The sequence below is a fragment of the Falco cherrug genome, chromosome 4 (genome assembly GCF_023634085.1).
Source record: "Falco cherrug isolate bFalChe1 chromosome 4, bFalChe1.pri, whole genome shotgun sequence".
NCBI lineage: Eukaryota > Metazoa > Chordata > Aves > Falconiformes > Falconidae > Falco > Falco cherrug.
In genome coordinates this window covers 69505436-69531000 of record NC_073700.1, presented here as the reverse complement: position 1 = coordinate 69531000, position 25565 = coordinate 69505436, and the positions used below count along the sequence as shown (strand labels likewise).

Here is a 25565-nt window from a genome sequence, read left to right as displayed (position 1 = left end):
TATTTGATGTTGAGCTGTTCCTCCACATCTAGTTTTCTTTAACTTAGGCATAGCCCTGCCTCACGCTGTACTGAAACAGTGTTCTGCCTCATGAAGTTTGTTTGGTTGGGTTTTTTTTGCATATTCGTTGACAGCTACAGACACCTCGACTGTTGTGTGTTCTTAACTCTGCCCAACAATTCCTGTGTCAGGAAAAGCTACTTGTTGGTAACTAGTGCTGAACATTTGTCCATAAATAACATGATGCGGAGATCACTGGAATCAATGAAAAGTTTCCCGCCTGACTTGCACAAGCCTTGAAACTACACAAAAGAAAAAATTACTTAGTTATGTTCCTCATTTCCATAGAAACAGGAGACTTGTTGCTGAGTTTTTTAATCAGAGGCAAGTCTTGCTCCGGAAACACGGCTGCAGAAGGCCTGGGAAGCCTATTTTCCTGTCTTCATTTTCAGCACAGAGGGGTGGCTGACACTTCTTAAATGTTTTGTAGCAATGAACTGTCTGAAATGGTTTTGTTCAAAAACATTTTAACATAAAATGAAATAAATTCAGATAGTGGTTTAAACTGCATGAGTACTATAAATACCTACCAAGAACCCTTGTCAGTATTGTTTATTTATGCTTTCTCCTATAAAACTCATGCAAATTGCGTGGTTTTAGTGTGATGCAGAAAATCAAACTAAATGGATGGAATCTGCTTCAGAATTCATCCAAACCAATAGCTTTTACTTAGGTAAGCCATTTATGAAACATGATCAGGATGAAATTTTGATTCTCCTATCTATCCTGCTTCTCTTCAGTGAAATAACATAAACTGCATCACTTGGCAATACTACAGAAGTTCTCATTTACAAGTGCTCACTGGCATTTGACAAATAAGATTAAATTCACATGTACTTTCTAAATAATTATTTTTCAAATATAAACAGCCTATTTCATATTCTTCTTTTAAACAGGCACTTCCCAACAACAAGGCTTAGAAATTCTCATTTATCCTAAAGCTATTCACAGCATTATGCTATACAACAATCTTTAAGTAACTGTAAATTTTTCGGAGTATTCTGCTTGTGAATTTAAAAACAAGTGCAATTACCCTCAGTTTAATAGCTAAGCATCAAGTAATATCCTCCCCAAATTAAATGCAACTTCTCTTTACTTCTGCCTTTAGCCTTTGAAAATATGACAGAAGTATTTGTGATTGTTTCGATAAAAAGACAGTATTCAGCTGGATAAATAAATAAATATGCTAAATATATTGGTACACAAGTGTGTAATAAAAGTCCTACTGTGAAACAAAGAGCTATTTTTTAAGTTCAAGCTTGGCATGTTAAAGCAGCCCAGTAGAAATTCTTCAGCAGATCTTTAAAAAGTTGATGTGAATGTACACAAAAAGGAATAACAATACATGGCAATACCTGAAAGCTATTCCCTTGAAGTATAAGAGAAGCTGGAGACATTCAGTTGCAACACCTCTGGATGAACATTGCTAGTTTTGTTGTCTGGCGAAGTGGGTACATGTGAGCTTTGAGCACAGTACTCACCAAAGCAACAACGATCTGGATTCTGCTTTGGTATAAAGTAAGGGTGCAAGCATCAAGCAAAGTCCAGCTTTTGTAAACTTAGATCACACAGCATTGGCCTTACTTTTGGTTATTTTCTTTGTGGAATGCATGAACACATTAGTGTGTAGCGAGCAGAAGAAATGAAATCAGCATAGCAGAATATGGTTACGAGCATTCACCTCCTTTACAATATCCTCACATTGCTCTGGCACCAAACACAGTCACCCACTTCAAAAACGCCGATTATTAAACAAGTGTCAGGAGATGCACGGTGGTTTCAGACAAAGCTGAAACAGCCAGCAATGGGTTTCTCTGGAAGGGGGACTGAGGGGATGCTGGTGGGGTCAGGGTGTACCTGCTGCCTGCAGAGAGCCCCCCGCCCTGCGCCACAACCTGGGCAGGCGTTCTTCAACTCTATTAAAATCCCAATGTCACAATAAAGTAAGAGCATGCCTAAGGTGGTGGCAGTGAGGGTATTTGCTTCACAGGAGAGTATGATTTGTCCCTCAGAACACGGAACATACTCGTTCATTTTTTGCATAATTTATTCAGCCACACTGGTCCTCAAAACGCACTGCACAAGTTCGGGCATCGTCCCACCACAGAAGCAAAGGCGCAGCCTGACAGCGCCCAGGGATCCTCAGGGCCCTGTGAGCACTGCGGTGGGAGCCAGACACCTGGGGATCCCTGGGGATCCCTGGGGAACCTCGTCTCAGTTGCTCAAGCAACCTGGTGACACGCACAGCCACAAGCCGCCGCTCGGCATAACTCGGGACGGCAGAGGCCGAAAGGTCGGCGAAGCCCCGGGAGCCGGCCGGCCTGCCTGCCTCCCAGCCGGGGAGCCCAACAGCCACCCTCCCGCCGCAGCCCGGGCCAGGCACCGGCCCCCTCCGGCGGCCCCGCAGGGCTGGAGAGGCCCGCTGCGGCGTGAGGTAACGCAAGAGCGGGGCGGACAGCGGGGCGAGGAGGGCGCGGAGCAAGCGGGGACCCTCGCAGGGCGGCTCGGCGGCTGGGAAGGACGTTGAGGGGACGGACAGGGGCCGGCGGGGACCGGGCGGAGGGGCAAGGCAAGGAGCGGAGCGGGGCCGCGGCCCAGCAGGGAAGGGCCGGGCCGGCGCGGGGGGTCAAACACAAAGCGCCGGAGGAGCGACGGCGGTGGGGGAGCCACGACGGCGGGGGCGGCGCAGGGTCTGCGGCAGCGCATGGCGGCGGAGGGCGGGAAGGAGCGGCGGGAACGCGGGGGGCGCGCACCGCGGGGGGCGACCGGCCGGGGCGGGCCGGGCCGCGCTTTGCATTTACCACAACGCCGCGGCCTCCGCCGCTCCGCGCCGCCGCGCCGCTGCCGCCTTGCCCGGCCATCTTCCTGCGCGCCCGCCCGAGGGGCCGCGGCGGGGCGGGGCGGGGCGGGACAGGGGAGCGGGGCTGGGGCCGCGGCGGCGGCTGGGCGGGCTGCGGGGTGCCCGGGGCGGGCTGCACCCCGGTGTTTGGGGCCGGTCCCCCCGCCTCCCTGGGGCACCGAACCCGCGTTGTGCCCGCCGGCGGTCGCGGCTCACTAAACAGACCCTCGTCAGCTTTCCTTCCGCCGCGATGCGATAGGCTTGATTGGCAAAGGTCTCTGAAGAGGCGAGGCAGCGCGGGCTGTTGGCGTTGCCTGAGCTGTCTGCGGAGTCGCGGGCCGGGTGTGCGGGACGCGCTGGGCCGGGCACGGTGCAGCGGTGCCTGCGGGCGGGTGCCCCGCGTCGGTGCCACGTATCGGTGCAGCGGGTCCCCCGTGTCGGTGCAGAGGGTGCGGGGCGGCACCAGGTGGGCGCCGGCGGGGCCTGAGGGGACCCGCGCGCGGGGACGGGCCGGCGGGGTGGTGGGGAGCGCTGGGCAGAGCTGGGTAAGGAGCCTGGGCTGGATGAACTCGTGGGTAAGGTTAGGCTGTTGTGGTTTAGACTGACATTTTGATAGCTTGTTGCTTATACTCTAGAGAGAAAACAGGGTGCGAGGAAGCAAACTTCCAGTAGTTCATTAATCTTGCTTTCCATCCTTGCTGACTTCTGCACTGGTGTGCCTTGCACCCCGCCGCTGTGCACATGCTGGAGCAAGCCATGTCTTCCCGCACCTTCAGCCCGCTGCCGTGTTGCTCGTGCTGTCATTGAGACGTAGGTCACAAGTTACAACAAGTGAATCCAGAGAACACTATGGGTGTGTCTACAGTAGGAGTTTGGTCTCCAACACAGGCTGGTTTTTAGGTGCATCCTGTTAGCGCACTTACATTAGAACTGATAGGGCAAATAATAGCTCAGGAATCTGGTGTTAGGAGAGCTTCTATAAATGAATCACCAATTAAAGTCTGGTTAAGTACTGAAGCAACTGAAAATTATCTTGTGATAAATGCTTTGTTATATGAAGCCAGATCTGTTTGCTTTTTTGGTAAATTAAGGAGCTACTCTTAGAATTATTGCTACAGTTGACAACATGTCTGAAAGGACAGAAGACCAGGTTTACAAAGTACGACTCCAGAATATGTGTGCCTCAGAAGTGATATGGTATATCGTGTATATGAAGACTGTATCTATACATATGTATATGTATGCTGGAAAAAAATCGTTCCTGCTCACGGTGCTTTAAAATAAAACTTAATTAAAAGTGGTGAATTTGATAAACAGCATATACAGACTTGTACACACCTACATAAAGTCAATAAAAATATTTTTGTAAAATACATAAATTTTCATAATGGCCAAAATCCCTAAATACATTTGCATTTCAATTGCATGTCAACATTTTGTACAACTATTGAGAAAGAAAGTCATCAATTTTTTCATCTAAACTTTGGGATTAAATGCTACTGATCTGTACTCACAATCGCTTTTCAAAATTTGAGGATTCTTCTTGCTTAGAGGTGGGCAAGAACCCCTTCTAAAGCCCACATTTGCCCTAAAGCTAATGCAATCTTTTTCAGTTATCACCACATTACAGATAAAGCTGCTGTTGCATAAACATCACAGAACTGGGCTCTAATAATTCTGAAGCTATTTAGATTACAACTAGAAACTCAGATTAATTTTGCCACTGCTGTTTGAGTAATGTTTTCTTCTACCTTTTGGACTAGTTTGGTCGCTATTACAGAGTTGTCTTTTTAGACAACATTCTTTATCAGACCACTGTCTGGCAGAGTCCACTGTCTGACCACTGCATCTCATAGCACTGGAGATTGTCCTAACCACACCACAGACAGAAGCTTAACGATTTGAAAAGGATTAACGTGAACAAGATACTAAAACATAAATTCCTCTGGGATTGTACTGAAGAATTTAGGCAGGAAATGTTTGTTCTTCCCGTCAAGGTTGGACAATGGCATTTTGTAGTCTTACTTTTGGTATTCTTCTCTTCCAGCATTTTTACAAAAATCACTTAAGAAGTGTAATGAAGTATCCTGTCCTGCTAATAACAATAAACATGGAAATGAAAAACTAGATAAATTTAAGTGGGGTACAGTTTGAAGGGTGGTGCTGCTATCAGTAACCACTGGTCCAATCCACAAAATTGCTCTTCTCCATGTAAGATTTTTTCATTAGCATAAAATGTAATACTTTTTTTTTTTTTTAGTTTGGTGCAAATGAGACAAATTCATGGTTCTGTAAACTCACAGAATTAATAGAAACCAGAATTAATGTGCTTTATTGCACATGAAGGAAATGAGGCTGCTAAGGATTTTGCTGTGATGGTATATGTACTTACTGAATGTTTACATGTTTTCTTTATAGTATGAACTGGTGCAGAATGAATGAATTTACAGTAGATTTTCAAAAACTTTTTTTAATTAGGGCCAAAATATGATTATTTGAAACATGGTATTAGGGCCTTAACTGTGAAAAAGTCCGTAAGCATTCTGAAGAATGTTTGTATTTGTTTAGCTGTTTGTTTATAAACTAAAAATAGGAGGAAAAGAATAAACACTTCTAGATACACAACCATGGGAAATGATCAAAGGGGGAAAGAACAAAGAAAATAGGGTAGATCATACTAACAAGTAGGTCTGGACACATAGCCAAGAGACATAAAGGAGCAGATGGAAGAAGCAACACACACAGAAACAACGCAGAGTTAAGGCTTAGATGCAAATCCCTTGTGAATGCATTTATATCTTATGCCTTTACCCAACAAATTTTATAATTTCAGTTACACATCTTTTCCTCTCTTACCCTGTTACTGATAAAAGCAGAATATAAAAATTCCACCCTTTCACAACTCTTAATGTAAAGAAATATTAAAAATAGAAGGTTGGGGGCAGGAATATACCAAGAAAGCAGTCCAAGACCAACATCATGGAGTTACCTGTTAGCCTTTGCAACTCGATTATGTATTCTTCTCCCAAGAAGTTATAACAAACAATTGACAATTCAGTTTAATATGATAATGTCAAAAATAGACATGAAAAGCATGAAAATCCAGAATATTTTAGGAGGTGTAGCTTACCTAGGTAAAAGCTTGCCAATTAGGGGATGAAGTAAGAGCACCTATTCTGGTTCTGCCTGTTGCTGCAGCTGTTACGTGAACAGCAGAACTGTAAGCAATCTTATCAAGCATAAACCTGCATTTCTTGGTGGTTACAAGGTAAGCAGCCCCGCCAGTTGTACACAGAAAGACATTTTTGGGTAAAATGGCCACTGAAGAGAATATTAAACACAGAAGTCTAGCATATGTAGTACTTTAGGACATGCTGAAAGCCATTCTAGGTTGCTTTCGTATCCAGTTTTAATATATTCCAGAATTTTGAGAACTTTTGCATTACCTGAGGCAGTTACCCAGCCCATAGGGTGGGTGCTGAAGACCCTGAGTGCAGCAAAACATACTTGAAAGACAGTGTTACAGACATCTGGGAGAACATGAAGCAGTATCTCAAACCATTCCCCCACATTCAAGAACCTAGGGAGACCATAGGAAATGCTGTCCAGTTAGGCAGGGTTACACAGCATCGTGCAATGTACAATAGTATAGATGCTATACTCCCCCTTTGCAACTACTGTACTACACCAGGTGATGGAGTGGCACTGCAAGCTGGAATCTAGCTTCCGTCAAACTTCAATTTCAGCAGAATTAGCGCCTTGAGGAACTGGAATGTTCCATTTCTTTAAAGCAATTGCAGCATCTAAGATCCACAAGGGAAGTTCAGAGCATTTAGCTATCACAGTTAACCTGTGCTGAGTCTATGAGACTGACTTAGACTTTGAAAATTACCTACAGTAACTTTGATATCAAGCAAAGGGCTAAAAGCTGTTGTTCAAGATGTTAGCCATTTTTTTTAAATTTTTTATGACCTTTAAATCAGTGTTAGACACTGCTTCACAGAATTCTGGGCTTTGACTTATTTGGTCCGTGATAAACATCTTTAATACAAAACTGCATTTTTGTTTGTTATTAATCTCAGTGTGCCAGACTTGAGCAGCGCAAACTTCACTTTCCAATTTCCTGGCTCCTGAAGATACTCTTCCTGCTTTTCAGGTTCATGTTATTAATATGGAGTTCTTTATACCTGAAATAAATGCAAACAAAGTTTCCTCTTGTCCTTTAATACTAGAATAAACTTTATTTCCCTCATAATACTATGTAAATACACCTCCTAACCAGCTATTGAGAAGTAATGACATTTAAATGATAAAGCATTATTTTCAGGAATGCTGTTCACATCATATCCTATGACAAAATCGTCATGCATGGCCATGAAAACTAGTCAGGGAATTGTAAATACATAGTGGGTCACACCCAATGTAATGAATTCAACTGTTAAGAGTTTCTTTCCTTTTTAAAGGAGGTTGTTCACTTGGCTTCATCCCTCTTTTTTTCTTCTAATAATCTACAGTAAATTTGGGAAAATCTGCAAAACAAAAGAATTCTGAGGGTTTTTAACCAAGTAAACAACAGTTTGAGGACTTCCCCCCACCCCACCTCCCAAATAGCGCAGTAATCTTTGATGTAATTTTGTATACTTCACAGCTTGCCTAGAACAAACAGTGCAGTAACAAACGTGTATTGAAAAGCAGAATCTGGTCCAGCAAGTTCTGTAGCGCAGACACACTACGTGCCTCTGGCCAGCCAGCCCCTGAGCTTCGTTGCTACACAGAATGACCCGCTCCCTAAGGGTGCTGGAATGCTGGATTTAGACCATTTGCTAATGTTATTGTTTGTGTAAAAGACAGACCGTTCCTCCTAAGCAAACAGCAAAACGTGGTCATTTCTTCACTGTGCAGTGCTTGGGGCCATATGTTGAACGCTACTGAATTTTTTTGCTTTGAAGAGAGCATTATTATAGTGCTTCCTCAGCTTTAATACAGCTCTCAAAGCAATGTGGGAACAGTTCTAGAGGTACTTGTCTATCTTTACAGCAGCTCTGGGAATTAGAATACTGAGTCACCTGAATTTTCCATATGGGGTCTCTCACCTAGTGAGAGTAAATGAAACATTAATTTCATTAATTTTGAGTGACCAGTTTGAGACAATAGCTTTCAAACTATTATATAGCCCTGTCTAGATTCAAAGCATAGCTTCTAACTTTAGGCACAAAAGTCCTGTATTTCAGACATATGGGCTCAAATTGCAGAAATCAAGAACCCCAAAAATGAGAAATGCAGTATTAATGACTACCAGTGAAAAAGCCAGGTTTAAATACTTTATCATTGCATTTCAAAAACATTATATGACAAAGACATGAATAAATCATATTGCTCCAGGGAGTAAGTGCTTTAAATCTCATTTCTCTTCCTTCAACTCCTACTTTCCAGTTGCTGAAACAAATGAAATGAGGGTTCTTGGAAAACAGATCCTTTTAGTAAACAACTTGAATCCATTCCCTTTATTGCATGGTCTTAAATCATCCCCAGGTGAACATCTTTATTATTATAAGCACATAGGAGCTGTACTTACAGACAAAAATTCTATTGTGTCAGATGCTAAGCAAATAGAGAAAAAAGATGATCCACACAACAGATAATTTACAATCTAAGCCTAAAACAAGAAACAACTGGCTACAGTGGCAGGGGAGTTCAAGTAAACCACACAGGTCAGTGAGATAAGCCCTAATCTCAGCTCACCAGCAGCTCAGCAGTTGTTAAAGTTTTGGTGGGCGCCATTACAAAGAACATTTGAGGAAGGATTTGAAGACAAAGTTATTCCAGTGTTTGCGTGTTTGTGTGAACTTCTCCATGCTGTGGAGTCAGTGTGGAGGCAGGCATGGAACAACAGATTAACTGCACAGGCTAGTACTGTGACTGAACAAAAGTTCATCCTCATAGCAGCACCAACAAGACCAGCTGACATGAACGTAGTCTACAACATGCCTATGCCTGCTTGTCTGCAACCATTTGTTGGAGGTGCAGTCTATAAAAAGAAATTAAATATGTTTTTTATAACTTGGTGAAATGGAAGTCACATTTACTTCAGCATCCTTTAAACAGCAAAGAAAAAAACACAAACAAGAAACTCATCTCACCTTGGATTCCTACCATAATGCCACTGCTTAGTCTGGAGGATGGAAACCTTGAATTTACTCACATTTTATTTACATAACATTACATAACAGAAAGGAACTGGAGCAAGATCGAGACAAAATGAAAAAAAAACACAAACCAAACAGTCTAGGCATTCAGCAGTCAAATACACATCACTACCTCAGATGTCCACTCATGGGAGGAGAAATGGCTTGTCCTCCTCAGCTTGGTCAGGCTCAATATGCTTCTAGTTACTGGGATGGACGATCCCAATTGGCTGCAGGGCTCAGCAGCTAGCTTCCTTGACTATGGGAAATGTCAGGCAACCTTAATAATAGGTTTTGCCACCTGTCTCTCCTGTAATTATATTATTAATATTACAAGCATCATAAAGCCAAGGATGAAAGCATTGACTACACTAGCATTTATCTAGGACTCTCATTAATCTGCATGTATGTGAAATTTTCTTTCTGAAAGATGTCTGCCTTCATTAGGACTGAAAATGTTAGATATGTTGTTCTCTGAAATGTCTGCCAGTGAAAGGACTAGGTTTTAGTTTTGTGGCAGAGCAATCACAACAGCCATTCGTGCTGCCAGTTTTTCACAAAAACATACAAAGGGCCGGAACATGCCCTCCTGCAATAATACAGAGACTAAAGAAAATGAAAACAGTGAGGAATTTCTCCCGTATTATTTCACCCACAGAATTTTGCCCTTACTATATTGTGAAGGGAATGAGGTTGCCCCTCTGCAAGGAAGATTTTGAGGAATTCTCTCAGACTTAGTCCCCAGGAACGCATGCAGAACCCAAGAAACCACCGCGCTTTGAAACCAGCCACATGGAGCCCATATGCTCCTGTCAGATCTGATGCTTGCTCGAGGCAGCTCTGTCGGAGCCATACAATCAGGAACTCCCTGTGTTTGTGATGATGCCATATCTGATCCCTTCCTTCCTGGATATAAATAGTTTCATTTTGAAGAACAGCCAGTGAGATATTTATCATAATTTCATGTTGCTATTTTTAAAAAATAGATACACAGTTTTGTCATGCACAACTTCCAACAGGAAATATTTCCAGTTTGTGGCAACATAACTTATTGATGAATAGAGTATTCATACCCTGTTTAGCATGTGTTTTTTGGTGGTTATCCAATTTAATATAGACCATTTATAAATTCCAGTTTAATAATTACGAAGTACTAAAAGCATTTTGATGATTTTCTTTCTCATCATTTCATTGACTACCAGTAATTGAATAGTGAATTCTCAGAATGTTTCAACTAGTAATGCTACTTTTAAGCCTATGGACAGACTTATTTCTGTTAATATTTAAAACCTTTTATGAAGGAACAATTCTATCAGAACAATTGTGTTTACTCACCTTTTTGCTTTAGTTATACTGATGGTACATATTAGTTGATTCGTGAACATTACGCCTTCAATTATTGGCGTTTCATGAACATACAAATACAGTTACATGCTTTGGATTCTGTGAATCTACTTTGTCAAAGTTCCCAGAGAGAGTTAAAGGGTAAGAATGTTACCCTTCTCTGTGTGTTTTCAATAGTATCATTATGATTTTCCATAATCAGAATTGTTGGTAGTTTGCATGGAATACACATCAAAATAGATGGAAGGAACTGTAATATCTCCACAGGGTGACAGAAGCTATTCACGTGTATCGAGAGGGGAACATCTCGTGTGGCAGCAGAGCTACCTGCAAAGCGCTATGTGAGGTTTATGCAAAAAAACCCCACAGTACTGTGAAAGATGCTAGTGAGAGCCCACTCAGCTACAGAAGCACGGTGGCTTTAGTCTCTCCCTCTCCTGCTAAGCAGGAATACTTTTTTCATGCCTTCCCATTCACTTCCTAACTTCCCAATAATATACTAAGAGCCGTCTGACAATTTTGAAAAACCAGTCATTATTGCTGGTGAATGATTAATGTGTCCAAGCATGGCCTAGCTGCTTGCCCCAAATTTTGGGATAGGCCATCACCTACTTTACATTTCCATAAAGTTAGCACTGATGATAAATGGAAGAACAGATCCTCAACCTAACTCAGACAAATGGTCTTTGGGGAACTAAAAGCTGAGAGTGAGGCAGTGGGAATGCATGCTGTTCTGGAGTCAAATCTAGTTTTTTATTTTAAGCCACAGGAAACAGCCATGTTTGATTATATTGCATTTCTTAAAAAAGGCATCTTGTACTTCACTAGGAGATAACGTGATGTGTTATTAAGTGCTTATAATTGGTGTGGTTTTGTTAAAATATACAGTATAAGTAATTCTTTTAAGTAAACAGTAAATGAAATACATATTTTACAAAACCACAGCTTTCTTCTGGCTTGTATCTTTCAAAAATAAACATGACTGCTGAACAGTAAGTTACAAAGAACAAAATACACATTCCTGCTCACCCACGCTTTCCTAGTGCAGGTCACAGACAAATTTAAGATGCACAAGAAATATAGCCTAGAACCACTGTGAAGTCTTCAAAGACATTCCCTGACAAATTTATGAAAGAAGTTTAATGTACGTGAAAATTTGGTTTTTAATGGTTCATTTGAACTGTTTTACTTCATCCTCTGCTGATGTCAGATACTGTGATGTCACAACAGCTGCTGGTGGTAATGACTGATACCATACAGAAAAAGCTGTGATCTAAAGCAAAGGTTAAGCAGTAAGAAAGAAAAACATTTTTTCTTTTTATGCAAATGATTGCAATATAGTCTACTGAATATAATTTCTGCCTAGGTCCTGACTTGCATGTTAATATATTGCTTTCATGCTAATATCATACACATAATGGCAATCAAAACACATTTTTCTACTTCAGTTGTAGATTTACTATAGTATTACATAATTAATTATACATAAACACACACAGCAAGCTACATGTGGTATTTGTATTGCGTGAAGTCTGTATTACTATGGGCTTCCACTGTAAAAACTGGTTTTGGTAATGAAAAATGAGTACACAAAATGTTATGCACAAGCCAAGCTGTTTAGAAATACAATCACTCAAGCTTTTAAGCACAACAGCTCTTTAATAACTAGTCCAGAAGCCAACCCACCCTGAAGTTCTATTTACCACGCTGTCTTCAGTACCCAATTGTTTCACTTTGTTTTGGCTTTGCATGGAAAGAAATGATCCAAACATATGAAGCAGTTTTTTTTATGCTTTTTGTATGACGTTTATAGAAGTCTCAGTAGTTAATAAAAATTACAAAGAATAATAAATTAATGTTTTTATATTCAAAGTTTAATTCAGAAATTTATTTCAAAACATTATGTGACTTATACAATGACAGCTATATGTAACAACTTTTCTAAGAAGCTATATGATTGTATTACTTAAATATGTTCTTCTGAATAGTTGGCCTTGTCAATTTCTTCTGAGAATTTAGGGGGGGGCACTTCTTGGAGATGTAGCAGTAGAGAAAAAAAAAGGAGGAAAGAGGCAATAGCTGAAAAACAGTCCTTACTCCTTTGCAACGTAGATAAATTTGTGCTTCTCAATTACTTCTATGTCATGCTCCAGTTGTTTCATCTGTGATTCCAGCTTTTCTTTATATAACTTCTGGCGTATGGTGTCTACTTTTATTGGAAGACTCTGAAATTCACGATACGCTTCCTCCCAGTTCTTTTTCAGCCCCTAGTACCATTGCATGAAAAGAAAATATATGAGGAAAACTTAATTCATTAAGAATAATAAGCACATGAACTACTTAGGGGTTTTTGTTAATACTGCGTTTGGTGTCACTGCAATGTTACAATAATAGACAATTATATGGATAATGTTTAATCACCTTAATTGGACCAAATAATTACTTAAAAGTCAAACCAGTTGCAACAAATAATTTTGACTCATTATGATGCAATATAAAGAATAGTCTTGAAAAAACTCTGCCTTGGAGAGAAAAAATGAGTATCTTTAAGAGGCAACAAAACAATAATTAAACTAGCTTATGAAGGACAAGCTACAAAAATGCTAAACTGAAAAAAAGTACGTCAGTGTGACTAACAGTAAACTCTGCAGCCTACCGGGAACTCAGGGAAGCCTGTACACTTAATTTCCAGTCCTCAGTATCTTCAAGAAAAACTCCACAAGGTAAATGAAGAGTGACTGTTCCTTAGTGTAAGAGATTTTCTATGCTTTCAGTGCTCTATAGGTAGGCAACTTTGATTGCTCCATTGTATCTAATGCCAGTATGCTCACTGAGGGACTACTAGGATTCATTAAAGCTGCCTCAAAACTCATACCACTTAAATGCCTTCTTTTCTCCAAAATGTAACAGGAATAGTCTTAGAAACTGCACTACAGAAACCATTCCCCATAAACAGCAACATGGCAGCCTAGCTACCACAGATATCACTACATCACGCACAGTGGTGTTGCCTACCTTAAGTAATCACAAGAGTACCAATAGTTGGAACTCCAGCCAAAATTCAGCAGCTGTTTCACTTTATGTCACCACCAGCTTCATTTTCTGTAACTGAGACTTTGCTCAGACCATAGACACCAAAGTGATCCCCCAATATTTTCATCTCTGTGAACTACTTTGAAAAAATCCTCAGTAATTATATTCCCTTCCTAATCTACGTTTACAATAACATTTACAGGCAACTTATTTATCATTTGGACTAAAAAAACTAGCTGTCACTGACCCTATCAACAATAATTTCAGTAACTGCTACCTCTCTTGAATGCTGCTATGCAAAGAATTACCTTACTAGATAAAATGAACTGTATCTTCCATATATAAAAGCCCAGGACTAAAACCCTGCCTAAAAAAATCCCAAGCAATCATCTAAAATGTACTTATAAACCTGTTATGAGTACCAACATCACAGAGACAAACTTTTGTCCACCAATATATGCTGAATGGAATCAGTCTGTGGTAGAAAAATTAAATTTAAAACTTGGCTTTACATCCTCAGAATTACTGCAACAATTGCTCTTACTTTCTTCACGAGGATAATCAAAATCTACACATCCTGTACATGCATATATGAGGATTTAGTAGAGTTTATTCAGTGCATCAAATGTCCTCATGAAAACTGTGTAAGTGAACTTAATAATCACACCTGCTACAAGGAACACATACAGCAATCAGTAAAGAATACAATATAGCTATCAGTGAGATAACACTTCTCCAAAATGTTTTTGGCTTTCAGTTCTGTTTCCTTACAGGAGATTACAAAGTATCTTCAAAAACCAAAACCTGAAGTTACTCCCTTGACAACTAGTTTTCAACTCTCCTCCATAACTAAAACCAAATTCAGCTGACACACTGATTTTGTGGCACATTGCGATCTCCAACTTCATGCCCTTCTCCAGTATTGCTGAGCACCTTTTCTATCGAATTGGCTAATTGATTAACATACTGAAGTTAAATTTAGAGAAATTATTCTTAATACATATTTAGCTTTGAAGATTGTTGCTTCTGTTTCAGAACTCAAGGACTCCTGTGCTCAAAAACTTGTCTGACTTTGTCCGCTGTATGAATTGATTTAACAGGAAAAAAAAAGACCTCTCACTGCCAATACTGATTAAGAAAAAAATACTTTTTAATGTGAACTAATATTTTACTGACTCAAAGCAGCGTATTTATTGCATAGCAATTCATTCTTTTTGTTTATTCATATTAAGCACCTAAGAGTTGTCCATGAAGGCTACTCCAACAATCTTCATATAAAAACATCTACATAAATTGAAAAACCCTACCTCAACATGTGAAACTTGGAGCAACATGGCTATTTATTTATTGTCTTGTAATGCTACTTGTCTTCGCAATCCAAGGCTACAAAGTACTTAAATAAAGCTCCTAGTCTACCAGGCATCAGGTATAGTTTACAAATATATAGTCATGAAAATAAATACCGTATTTCCAAAGCTTTCCTAGAAGAGTCATTCACTGCTTCTTTTAAATAATTCTTTGTGTACATTAGTAAAAACTAGTTTGGAAATCACTGAAAACAGTGAATTTTAAAACACATTACAACAGGCATTGATCACAATTTACTCTATCCCTACAGAGTGGAGAAATCAAAAGCAGATCATGACTCTCTCCATAAAAATCTCCCTCACAGCTCCTCTAACAGCAATATGCTGACCAATATTGCTATAGGCTAGATCACAAACTGACTATCTAACTCTGTATAAAGAATACATACTGGATCAGTGAGAAATATGTACTGCATTTATCAACATTCTCTTTTATTCTCATAAAATCCCAACCAAAGTAAGCATAACGGAGAGTTCAAAAAATGTTGGCACAAATTATTTCCCTTTATTTTTGTAAGTTCATGAGGCTTGATTTTGTTCTCAGACATCTATTGCCACATATTCTTTCAAAGCAGATTGTGCACATGTGTTCACTAGCAATGTCAATTATTTTAAAAGACAAGAATTCCCATATGTCTACAGCTGAGCACTGGGTAGAAGCCACATACCCTGGGGACACTAATTCCTCCTGACAATATAACTGTATAAGTAATCTGGCCCATGAAAGAGCAACGTTTTTTTTGTTTAAAAAAAAAAAAATTCAAAGAAAATACTGACTTAATAAAAACAATCTAAAACTTGCAAATTAAAAAATATTTCAGTGCACTCTATTTTAAAAATATACAATGTAATTTTAATCAAACTAAATGCAGAACTGTGAGCAGCTGAACTCACATGCCTTTTTGCACATGTATTTTTGCTGCATAGTTAACTTGCTGAACCATCAGCTTGTCCCATGCCTTTCCCACCATAAAAATCATCTTAATCTTCACCCTTTCTGTTACATTCTTTATATTTCTGTCAATGCAATACCCTCATCTCTCTCCCATACTCCTTCCTAGCTTCTACTGCTTGCTGCATAAGCAAGAGACAACCTTGTGCTAGCTATTTGGATCTTGCCAATTAACCAGTTAATCACTGCAAGTAGGTTAGACACCATGTTTTCTCTCTAGATATTCTGCTGGCTTTTTTTTTTTTTTTTTTGTGGGAATTGAGCATCTTGGAGATGTCCATCCATCTGCTAATTTGTTTCATGTGGCTGCTAAGATCAAGTTATTAAGGGACAGCCTGATAAACAGTTATCACAGTAATGTAAGCCTCACTTTCATAGGAAATTTGGCTAAAATGTGGTCATGAGAAATTCCAGTGCAAGGATATGATATACTTTTAAAATATTTCTTTTTTGCTCTACTTCTTTATGGTATTATTTCTTTTTAGAAAATCTTGTGCAATAAAAAATGTATGAAAACTGTATGAAAGACAATATCCAAAACAGCTTAACAAAATACAATTTTTCCAGTCATCATTCTGTGAATATATTGAGATTTAATTCTGTTTTCTGGTTTTGCCACACTTTAAAGCATGAGCTTATGCTTTAGTCAGTAAAGCCACAGTGTGAAGACAGAAACTGCCAATAAGCGTCGATGTTATGCATCGGGAGAAAAAAACCAGCCATTTGTATTTTTCCATGATTCACAAGAAAAGTGTCAGAACTGTCACTAAACCCATATAGGTAATTTTCTGCATTGATCTGAAGTTTCACTGAAATTCGAAGTCATTAAGCGGGATAGGAATCTTAACAGAATCGAAATACTTGCAAACCTGGACTAAAGCAGTAGCTAGATCAGCTCCCTTCAGTTCGGTTTACAATTGTTCTACAGCTCCATCTAGTGAAAAAGTAGCTACCTCACCTGCCTCGCCTAAAGTATCTACTTTTATTATTTATATGGACTTACACTGCCTTATTTAATCTTTTGTATGTTACTAATCACACTAGATCAAAATACATACCTGCAGAATACTTGTCTTTTCTTCATCAGATAGCTGTTTCATGGCTTTTTTCTTGAGATGCTCCAAGATACTGGCCTCATATTCTTTCTGAGCTCTCTTCATTTCTTCATTTCTCTGTATCACACATTTCGGTGTAACACCATAATTCTATAAGGGTGAAGAAGTTGTTTCTTATTTATAAGAACTGATGGTTCAGTGAGGAGTTTGAAACCTGTTAATGACAGCAAGCTATTGTATGTTTTTTATATGGTGTCAAGATTCTACGTTCTGAAACATATTCCTTAGATACTTTCTCTGAAAAGTTTTCCTGTATCCTGATTTTTGCTGAACATTGCATGCCACAGAAGACAGTATGTAGTGTTAATACATACATGAAAATTTACTACTTAGGAATCATAAACTGTCCCATACTGGACGTGGCAGAATTGTGTTTCTGGGAGGAAAAATAATTTCTGCATATCTCAGATGTACTTACGGGAACACATCTATTTTGCCTTATCCTTTGTAAAATGAAGCCTATCTAGCTCTGCCAAAAGGTGCTGGAGCTTACCTTCTTTCTATCAAGTGCAAATGATTCACAAATCTTGTAGCGTTGGGTAGCACTATGACTAGCATTGTTTTTTACATATACGTGTAGCCATGCAAAGGTATTGTGCAAGGGCTGCAGGTTCCTTTTTTTTGCATCTTCTCCCTCACAAGTTGTGCCATATATTGTGTCTCTCTCCACATAATGCTCTTTTGTGAGTTACCTGGTTTAGTAAGCCAGACTCCTGATACGTCTTGTTTTCCTGAGTAGTGGAATAGACTGTTCTTGTGGTTCAGGATGTTGTCCTTAAAGGCACGCTCAAGCTCCTTTGCTTTTCAGAGATATCTCCCTTGGGTTCCTACCTACTAGTTCCCTGAATAACCTGATGTTTGCTCTTCTGAAGTACAGGGTCTGTACACTACCACCTGCCTCCCTGAGGAGGAGAGGATCTTGAACTACTTCATGGCCTGTGCAACCAAGTCTACTATGGATTATCACACCTCTCACCAGTTCTTTCTCCTTTGTAAGTAGCAGAACCAGAAGAGCATGACCACTGGTTGCCCCATCCACCATCTTTGTTAAGAAGCTGTTGGTGACATGCTCCAGGAACCTTTCTGGACTGCTTTCATCCCACTGTCTTGTCCTTTCAGCAGATACCAAGGAAGGTGAAGTCTTCCATAAGAAGCTGCACCATGATCTGAAGATTTCCTCAAGTTGCTTCAAGAGATGGCCCATAAAAACCATACTTTTGACACTTACTGGCCTTTCCTCTGATCCTGACCCACAAGCTCAAGCAGGCTGTCACCAATTCCATAGCGGAGCTCCATATATTTGAACAGCTCCTTCACCCAAAGGGCGACACCTCCTCTTCTTCCCTGCCTATCTTTCTAAAGAGCCAGCATTCATTCATCACAGAACTCCATTTGTCTCCTCATTAGATATTCCCTGGGTTCCCAATGCAACACATATGCTATTGCTTTAGCAGCATCATTCTGCCAATTTTTTGCTGACAGCATAAGCAAGCGAATACAGAGCAAAGGCAAGGCACAACTGTAGTGCCAGTGATTTCTCCTTGATGAATTTCAGAGGTCTACCACAAACAGCACTGGTATGTAAACATCTCAAAAAGAATCATAAACATTTCATAGGAGAATGCAATAGAGAACCTAAAATAGGCACTGCTACTAGCATTTCCACTATAATTTAATAAAACTTACCTTTTTTTTAATATATTTTGGAACAAGTCCCGAAGTTTCAAGCAGGTATTTATCTCCCTGTCTTTTATCAACATAAATAGGTTGAGGCTTTTTAGGCAACCCCGTGATAGCAGCAACTGCGTTTGCATTTATAAAATTCTTTTTACTGTGAATTCCCATAACGGGGTGATCTGTCCTCCGTGGCACTGATAATGCAGGCAATTTCTTACTATCCTCTTCTTTTTTTCCTGTGAATTGAGCATGTAAATATTCTTAGCAATAACCATGAAGAGTTTTGCAATTTAATGTTATTACATTTTTCAAAAGGGAAAAAATACGTACAAAATTACATAAAAGCAGAAACCAACTGTATTGACAATGAAAGAAATGACTGGGAATATACTGTGATGAAAATGAGTGTGCTTGTTTGGCAAAACAGAAGTTTCATAACCTAGGAAATACTAGATGGGTTTTCCTTATAACATGCCACTCATTTCTTCTTAACTGCAAGAGTACAGGACTTTTTTCAAATGTGATTAAAACTACTCTTACTAGAGATGCTCATGGCCAGGGCCCTTAGGCATTAATAATGGCCCTGCCCAGTTTTATCTGGGGCATCCACCCTACACCCTTGGGCTCAGGACCACATTTCAGGCCAGCCATGTGCTGTCAGTGTCTGGCCAAGCTGTCTCTGCCATGCCTGCCCCTAGTCCTGTTCCTGAACAGCTATGTGGGATCAGTGGATGGACCCGGCCTGTTACCCCATCTTACCTGATGGTCACCAGGCCATTGACAGGACTCATTTTTGTCACCACCCCACTCTGCTTGCCTGCCTTTGGTGTGGAGGGACTGCACTCTGTTGGTGAGATCATTGCCCAGCCTGCATTGTGGTTGCCCTCAATTTCTGGGCCACCTCCCCTTAGGGAAAAGCCCTGTTCTTGCTGCTCCTTAACAGTCATAAACAACTTCTCACAATCCTTTCTCCAGAGAAGATATAAACTCTTCCTTTAGTGTAATCCTTTCTCCAAGGCACCAACAGAAAGTCAGTAGTCTCCTGAGTAGTCTCACTTCAGGTGAGTGACGAATGACAATTCATTTCCCACCATATTTCTCACTAGATATAACTCTGACTCATAGTCATTATCAGAGATAACTTGATTCAGGTTGTCTGAGTTCATGTTCTTTGGCAGAAAATAAGTGCAACATTACAAGTGACAGAGCTCATTCCTGTAACAGCTGGTTTCCTGATGCTGACCCCATGAACCAATACTTTCCTGGGTGGTGTTTTCACAACCTGATTGTTTGCCATAACAGTACCATTGGACACACAGACTAAATCTCTGTTTCTCTTTGAATGTGTTTGGAAACAATTTATCTGAAGCTTCTCAGTGAGCACTAGCTCACCCTTATCTGCAGTACACTGGTACACATTCACTTGCTGTTTTGGGAGCCCCCATTTCTTCTGGAGCCAGCAACTGAGCTTGGTTAAAATGAATGCCAGAGTCCAGTAATAATACAAGCTTCAGTTAGGAAACACACCTTTTGTAAAGAAGTGGTGAATAACCAGACTCCAAAAGAATAACACTATCCCAGACTTCAGGGGAAACAAAATTCAGTCTTTTTGTTCTGTCCTTACAATCTGTGTTTTAACTAATAAGGCAGCACAGATACCACAATCACAATGCCATAATCCCATTTAGACAGCTTATAACTGGTTAAATTCCAAAGGATGAAAGCGCCGTGCTTTAAAAGAAATGATTAAGCCTGTAACTTCTCTGAGGTAGGTATGAAATTCCATCCAACAAAGATACAAGAACTTTGAGTTAATGATACAGTTCCTTCTCAAGATCTGTTAGGATGTAATCGTGGCAATGAAATTACTGGTCTGGATCAAAACTATGATGTGTCATAGTAATATTGAGGCTCTGGTACACTGATTCCAAATGCAAACACCAAGGCACATATTGCTATTATGAAGCCCTGAATCAACATGTTAAAATAGAAATAGTGAGCTGCTTGTCTGAGAAAAATGAGTCAGAGTGCTTACCTCAATATATAGCAACTTTAAAGTAGATAACATTAATTTTATAATACAAGTACTTAAAAGGGGTCTTACAGACTGCTCCAAACTATTGGTGAATCAACCTTCTTTCCTATGCCCATTTAAAATGCTAGTGTGGTAAATTAACAAGGTCTTGAGCCTGGAAGCATTCATGCTCAGATGTCATGAAGTATTACATTCCAGTATACCGAACACTTCAGATCTCCTCAAAAAGTGAAGGCTTTGTTCAAAAACAACCCAGGATGCCTACAGGACCTCTGGAACCAAAGTTTACCGTAAGGTTCTAATAAGGCATGTTGCCTGAGACGTCAAGACTCTAAAGCCTCCTGTGCTAAAGCCATTTGCATGTGCCATGCAAATTTGGGTGCTGGACTTCTACATTCTCTTAGACAGCCTTTTTTTTTTTTTTTTTAATATACTGTATGTTAAGCTCTTCTATTTCTCCAAACTAAAACCAATTTCAAGTTGAAATGTTATAACTCAATTATAAATTCTGGCAGCAATGTACTTAGAACTCCAGCAGCGCTAAGAAGTTCACTCTACGCTTGCAGAACTGGCCATGAAGCTAAACATTCGAACTGTCAACTTCTTAAACACAGAACTGTGGTTTGCACCCAAAGATAGGATGCATTTTGCAACAGAACACTCCAATTTTATTTCTGTGACATTCAGGTCTCCAAAAATGTCTATGTTTTGAATACCACCAGCCAATTTAATGGTACGGGATGAAGAGCCGACAGTAAGTGCTGAAGAGAGTAAAAGCTGTATGTTGCTTACAACATCATGAAAGGCACACTTACTTTTCCCATATCTCTTCAAGCATTAAAGCAATTAGTCCACTTTTAATACCCACATTCATATTATTTAATGTTAATGATCAGTTGCAGAAAAGAATGATGTACATACCTAACTATGTAATTACAAATTGAAATGTCAACAGGATAGAATGTACCATCAACACATCTTCAACATCTGAATAGTTGTACCCAAAAGAGATGTTTTTTTTTCTTTATATTTCAGCTACTTTTGTACCACATGACAGTAAATACTTATGGTAATTTCTACATATATAATATATAATCTCCTTGTTGCTTGTTTCAGTATTTTGCACAAACAGGAAACATTTTTGTAAAATAGAGAAGGAATTCTGATATCACAGATACTATAAAAGGAACAATGGAAACTGACCCAGCATACAAAACTGATCTAAACTTTTTTAAAAATTCAATCCTCCATAACTAACTGTTACTTTCAACATTAATATTACAAATTTTAAAATTTAAAAATGCATTACATTTCATATATTTAACGTCTACACTTACTTTCTGGTAGCTTGGGTTCTTTTGAATGTTTCTGCAGAAAATTTTTTGGAGATGGCAGTGCAACTTTTGCTGGTCCCATAGTTTTCCACTGAGCTTTATTTTTCTCTGCTTCAAGTTTCACGGATGGTCTAAATTTGGATATATACCTTAGACATAAAAAAATAGCCATCAAGAAGTTAAAGGTCAGAAAATTATTAAAAATACTTCTCCAAATATACATTTTTGCAGTAGTTCATGCCAAAACCCTAAGCTAATTTGTTTTGTACTCTCTCCCCAAAAAAGGCCATCATTAATATAACCTCCATGCTAATGTAAGCCCAGCACTGCACTGACAAATGTTTTTTGTGATTCTGAAGTTAACTGCTTCTTCCTTCTTCTCTTGTGTCTCCAAGGTCTGCATTATCATTCTTTGTGAAATGGTTCCTGTGTGCACTGTTCATATAAATGCTGAACACAGACATTTTGAAACAGAAAAAAACCCTAAATTTTGGAAATAAGCTGCTTTGAGTATTGCTTGCATGAATTCGTAATTTTTATGAGTTTGTGCATCACACACCTTGGCCTTTATTTCTTAACTAACACCATTTTGAAAAGTTTTTTCTGATGTTGCTGTTTTGTTCAAAAATGCATCCAAAATATGCAGCTGTTATGCATCTACAGGAAAACAGTAATCATGAACCTACTTTGATAGATTTTCTTCTATATTTTAAAGTTTGTAGTATGAGAAAGATGCAAATGCCAATTTATGTTGGCCATTTCAGGAGCTGCAGCTGCAGAACATTGTAGGGCCTTACCCAGCAATCAAACACATCTAAGGAAAAGCTCAGTTGGCTTCAAAAAATGTGAGGTCTGTATTGATAATGAAAACATTCATGGCTTCATTCTGTGAGATGAAACATGTTTTAGAGGTATGTAAAACCTCATGCTTCAGAAAACATGTCAAATGTAGTTGAGAGTTGGACATAATGTCCTTGATCATCAGTTTATCTTATGACTGTCCACCGTATTGTCTCAAATGTTCCTGTTGAACCATCTGTTACAGACCATTATAAGACATGAGATGGGTGGCTGCTCCAAAATAGCACAGCAAACCATGTATTTCTTGTATTACACAGATCTGAACTACTGTAATCGGTTGTTTTGGCACAAACTGAAACGGCTAATATGAAAATCAGTAAGGGCTCAGACGTGAAAACCTGTATGCACATGGTATGCACACACTGCTGTTTTGGTGTAACATTGCTTATGGCACTGTAAGTTCTGCTTTAATCATAAGAATGAAAACATTTTCTCCAAAAGAAGCCAAATGCTGATCATTAGCTGATTACCGGCACCTCGCCCCTATCTGAAGACCTCAGCTGTCACAGTTGTTTTCCTGAGGGACCAGAACTCCCCACTCCTGAAACTAAGGCTCCTTCATTGTACCTTTTAAAATCTGTCTATCTTTAAGAGACATGTTATATTAATTTATGATAGACAAAAGCTGATGAACAGTTACACTATTCCTTCACAGAAAAAAAAATGTGTTATGAAAACACTATTCCATGTTTTTAGCTAAGGAAATAAAGAACAAAAACCATTACATATAACACAACCTATTTTATGGAAATACTGAAATAGTATGAAAGTAATGTAATGCTGGGCCAGTGAAAGGGATTCATAGCAGCAACACTGATAAAAGCTTTTTTATGTGAGCTGCAAATGTCTAATGCGTGTATTTGTACTTGATCATAACATCAGAACATGTAAGAGGACTTCATTAAAAACGTGGAGTTATTTTGTCTTCTGGAGAGTTGATCTCCAAAATCTGAAAGAGAATTATGTACCTAAGATTATATACAATTCCAGAAATACCTCTTATTATAAGGAATGAGGTATTACTTATTTTTTCTGTTAAATTCATGGCAAACAACTATAGACATAGGAACAAACCCACCACATTCATAAATAATTGTATTCCTCACCATTTGCTGGGAGTGGCATTGTAGCTACGCAGTAGAGAAAGGTAAAAATTATTATACTTTATAAGGAGTTTGACCTAGTACAGTTCACAAAGACTCGGAATGAGAAGGTATTGAGTTTATTACATGTTGTCATAACGTGAAGACATCTTTTGAAGACAGCTGTGGGCATTCCTTTGGACAAAGAGATGTGGCAGTCGTATCTTTTCAAGTGACTCTTCAGGCCACAAAGGTGGCTAAATGCTGTCATACACCAGTATCATAGAGTTAAAGAAGGTTGTAAGGGAGAAAACACAGGTATAGGGGACTTAAAATCTTAATTCACTCATCATTTGGCAAGGGGAAAAAGACAACACATTTGTAAGAAGACAGTTACTGTTCCTTAGGTGTCATCTTGGGACATCAAAGTTAGGGAAAATGATGCTTGCCATGGTTTCACGAGTAGAACCTGGTCAGTTAAGAGTGAAATATATATTATTTCATTTGGGGGGCCGGACCCTAGATACTGTATGCACCAGTTAAAACTGGTCAGAGCATGCTGTTAGCGAGGTTCAACACTGTTGTTACCAGCAGAGTATCTGGCACATTGTGAACCAAAGAAGGAAGTGGGGTGACAACACAAGTCAATGAGATCAGAAGGGGATGTAGTCAGATTGTATCCAACCTAAGGAATCCCTTGCCTAAACTGAACTTGATGGTCGTGGAGTATCTAAATTCTTGAAAGGTGTTAGGACAGGAATGGATTTAGTGTGCTGTGTGTTTTGCTATACAGTCATTTCACTTTCCTGTGCCTTTCAGAAATATTTCGTTCACACTGGAAAAAAACCCCACAACTATGATCTGTTTTTACATGGAAAAGGTTCAGAACTAGGAATCTCACAAGTCTGAAGCCTTTTGTCTGAAAAGGAGTAACCATTCTGATGAGTGTCACTGGTACTTCTACTCATTTAAAGCTATTGAGTTATGATCGACATTAACCTTTCACTGAAAATGCCAACTAACAGCTTTCTTTCATATAAAGTAATAAGGATTTGAAAAAAACACATATGTTTGCATAGTTATCAAATAGGAATTTTACAAAAACTCTCAAAAGGAATTCATGCCAGGGGGCAAAAGGCTATTTTTGTTTTGTAGGTAGGGGGTGAGAAAGAGAAGCAAAAGAAATGATGTCAGAAGACGCACCTGACACATGAAAAGAATGGAAGTGCGGCACTGAGAAAAATTTTAAGAATACCCCAAGTTTTCATCTGCTCACTGAAAATTTGTTGTAGGTGCAAACTGTAAAGATGCCATGTAATTCTTCTGTGGGGAAAGAATGCTTTGTAAATTCTTTGTCAATGAAGATGATGGCATTGAAGATACCAAACTGAATCATCAGCTCATGGAGCCGGTGTTGGCTAGTGACTCATTTGGAGGCGCAACAACTAGACTTTTTTTTCTTTGATACCTGTTACCCATAGGATATATTGCCTTGCCAGAACCAGTCACCGTGTCTGCAAGTAGCACTGTCACACCGACATACCTGGGCGGTTTGCCAGACTTCTCCTCCAGGGGGGGCAGGAGGTTATAGATGCTCTCCTGGGCACGCTGCGTTGCCATCCTCCAGCCGAGGGGCCCGCACCCGAGGGCAGCGCCGGCCTCGCTCAGGGGGCTCGGGGCT

General features: G+C 39.6%; 3 protein-coding genes across 4 annotated transcripts in view; 1 reads left to right on the top strand and 2 right to left on the bottom strand.

Annotated features, from left to right (window-relative positions):
- Positions 1-4222, bottom strand: part of PRTFDC1 (phosphoribosyl transferase domain containing 1) — a 49151-nt gene extending 44929 nt beyond the window's left edge. The window contains exon 1 of one of the 2 annotated variants that reach the window (XM_055706992.1): positions 2862-4222. In XM_055706992.1, coding sequence (XP_055562967.1) covers positions 2862-2921 — 60 coding nt within the window. In that variant the 5' untranslated portion in view covers positions 2922-4222. The remainder of the gene's footprint in view (positions 1-2861) is intronic. The other variant, XM_055706991.1, reaches the window with a different exon arrangement.
- Positions 1792-25565, top strand: part of THNSL1 (threonine synthase like 1) — a 55585-nt gene continuing 31811 nt past the window's right edge. Inside the window, exon 1 of the mRNA XM_055706980.1 lies at positions 1792-2494. Coding sequence (XP_055562955.1) covers positions 2012-2494 — 483 coding nt within the window. The 5' untranslated portion in view covers positions 1792-2011. The remainder of the gene's footprint in view (positions 2495-25565) is intronic.
- On the bottom strand, positions 12325-25551 carry ENKUR (enkurin, TRPC channel interacting protein). Its single transcript, XM_005432090.4, has 5 exons — positions 25428-25551; positions 21945-22090; positions 18582-18808; positions 16839-16985; positions 12325-12695 (listed from the first exon to the last, which is right to left on the bottom strand). The coding sequence occupies exons 1-5, from the start codon at positions 25502-25504 to the stop codon at positions 12522-12524; spliced, it is 771 nt and encodes a 256-aa protein (XP_005432147.1). The 5' UTR covers positions 25505-25551; the 3' UTR covers positions 12325-12521.

Excerpts from the sequence above, each read along its gene's own strand:
- ENKUR (XM_005432090.4), bottom strand. The coding sequence starts at position 25,504 with ATGGCAACGCAGCGTGCCCAGGAGAGCATCTATAACCTCCTGCCCCCC. Across the intron at positions 18,809-21,944 it reads AGAACCCAAGCTACCAGAAA|GAAAAAAAGAAGAGGATAGT; the intron begins GTAAGTGTAGAC and ends CTCAATTCACAG. Across the intron at positions 12,696-16,838 it reads AAAAGACAAGTATTCTGCAG|GGGCTGAAAAAGAACTGGGA; the intron begins GTATGTATTTTG and ends CAATGGTACTAG.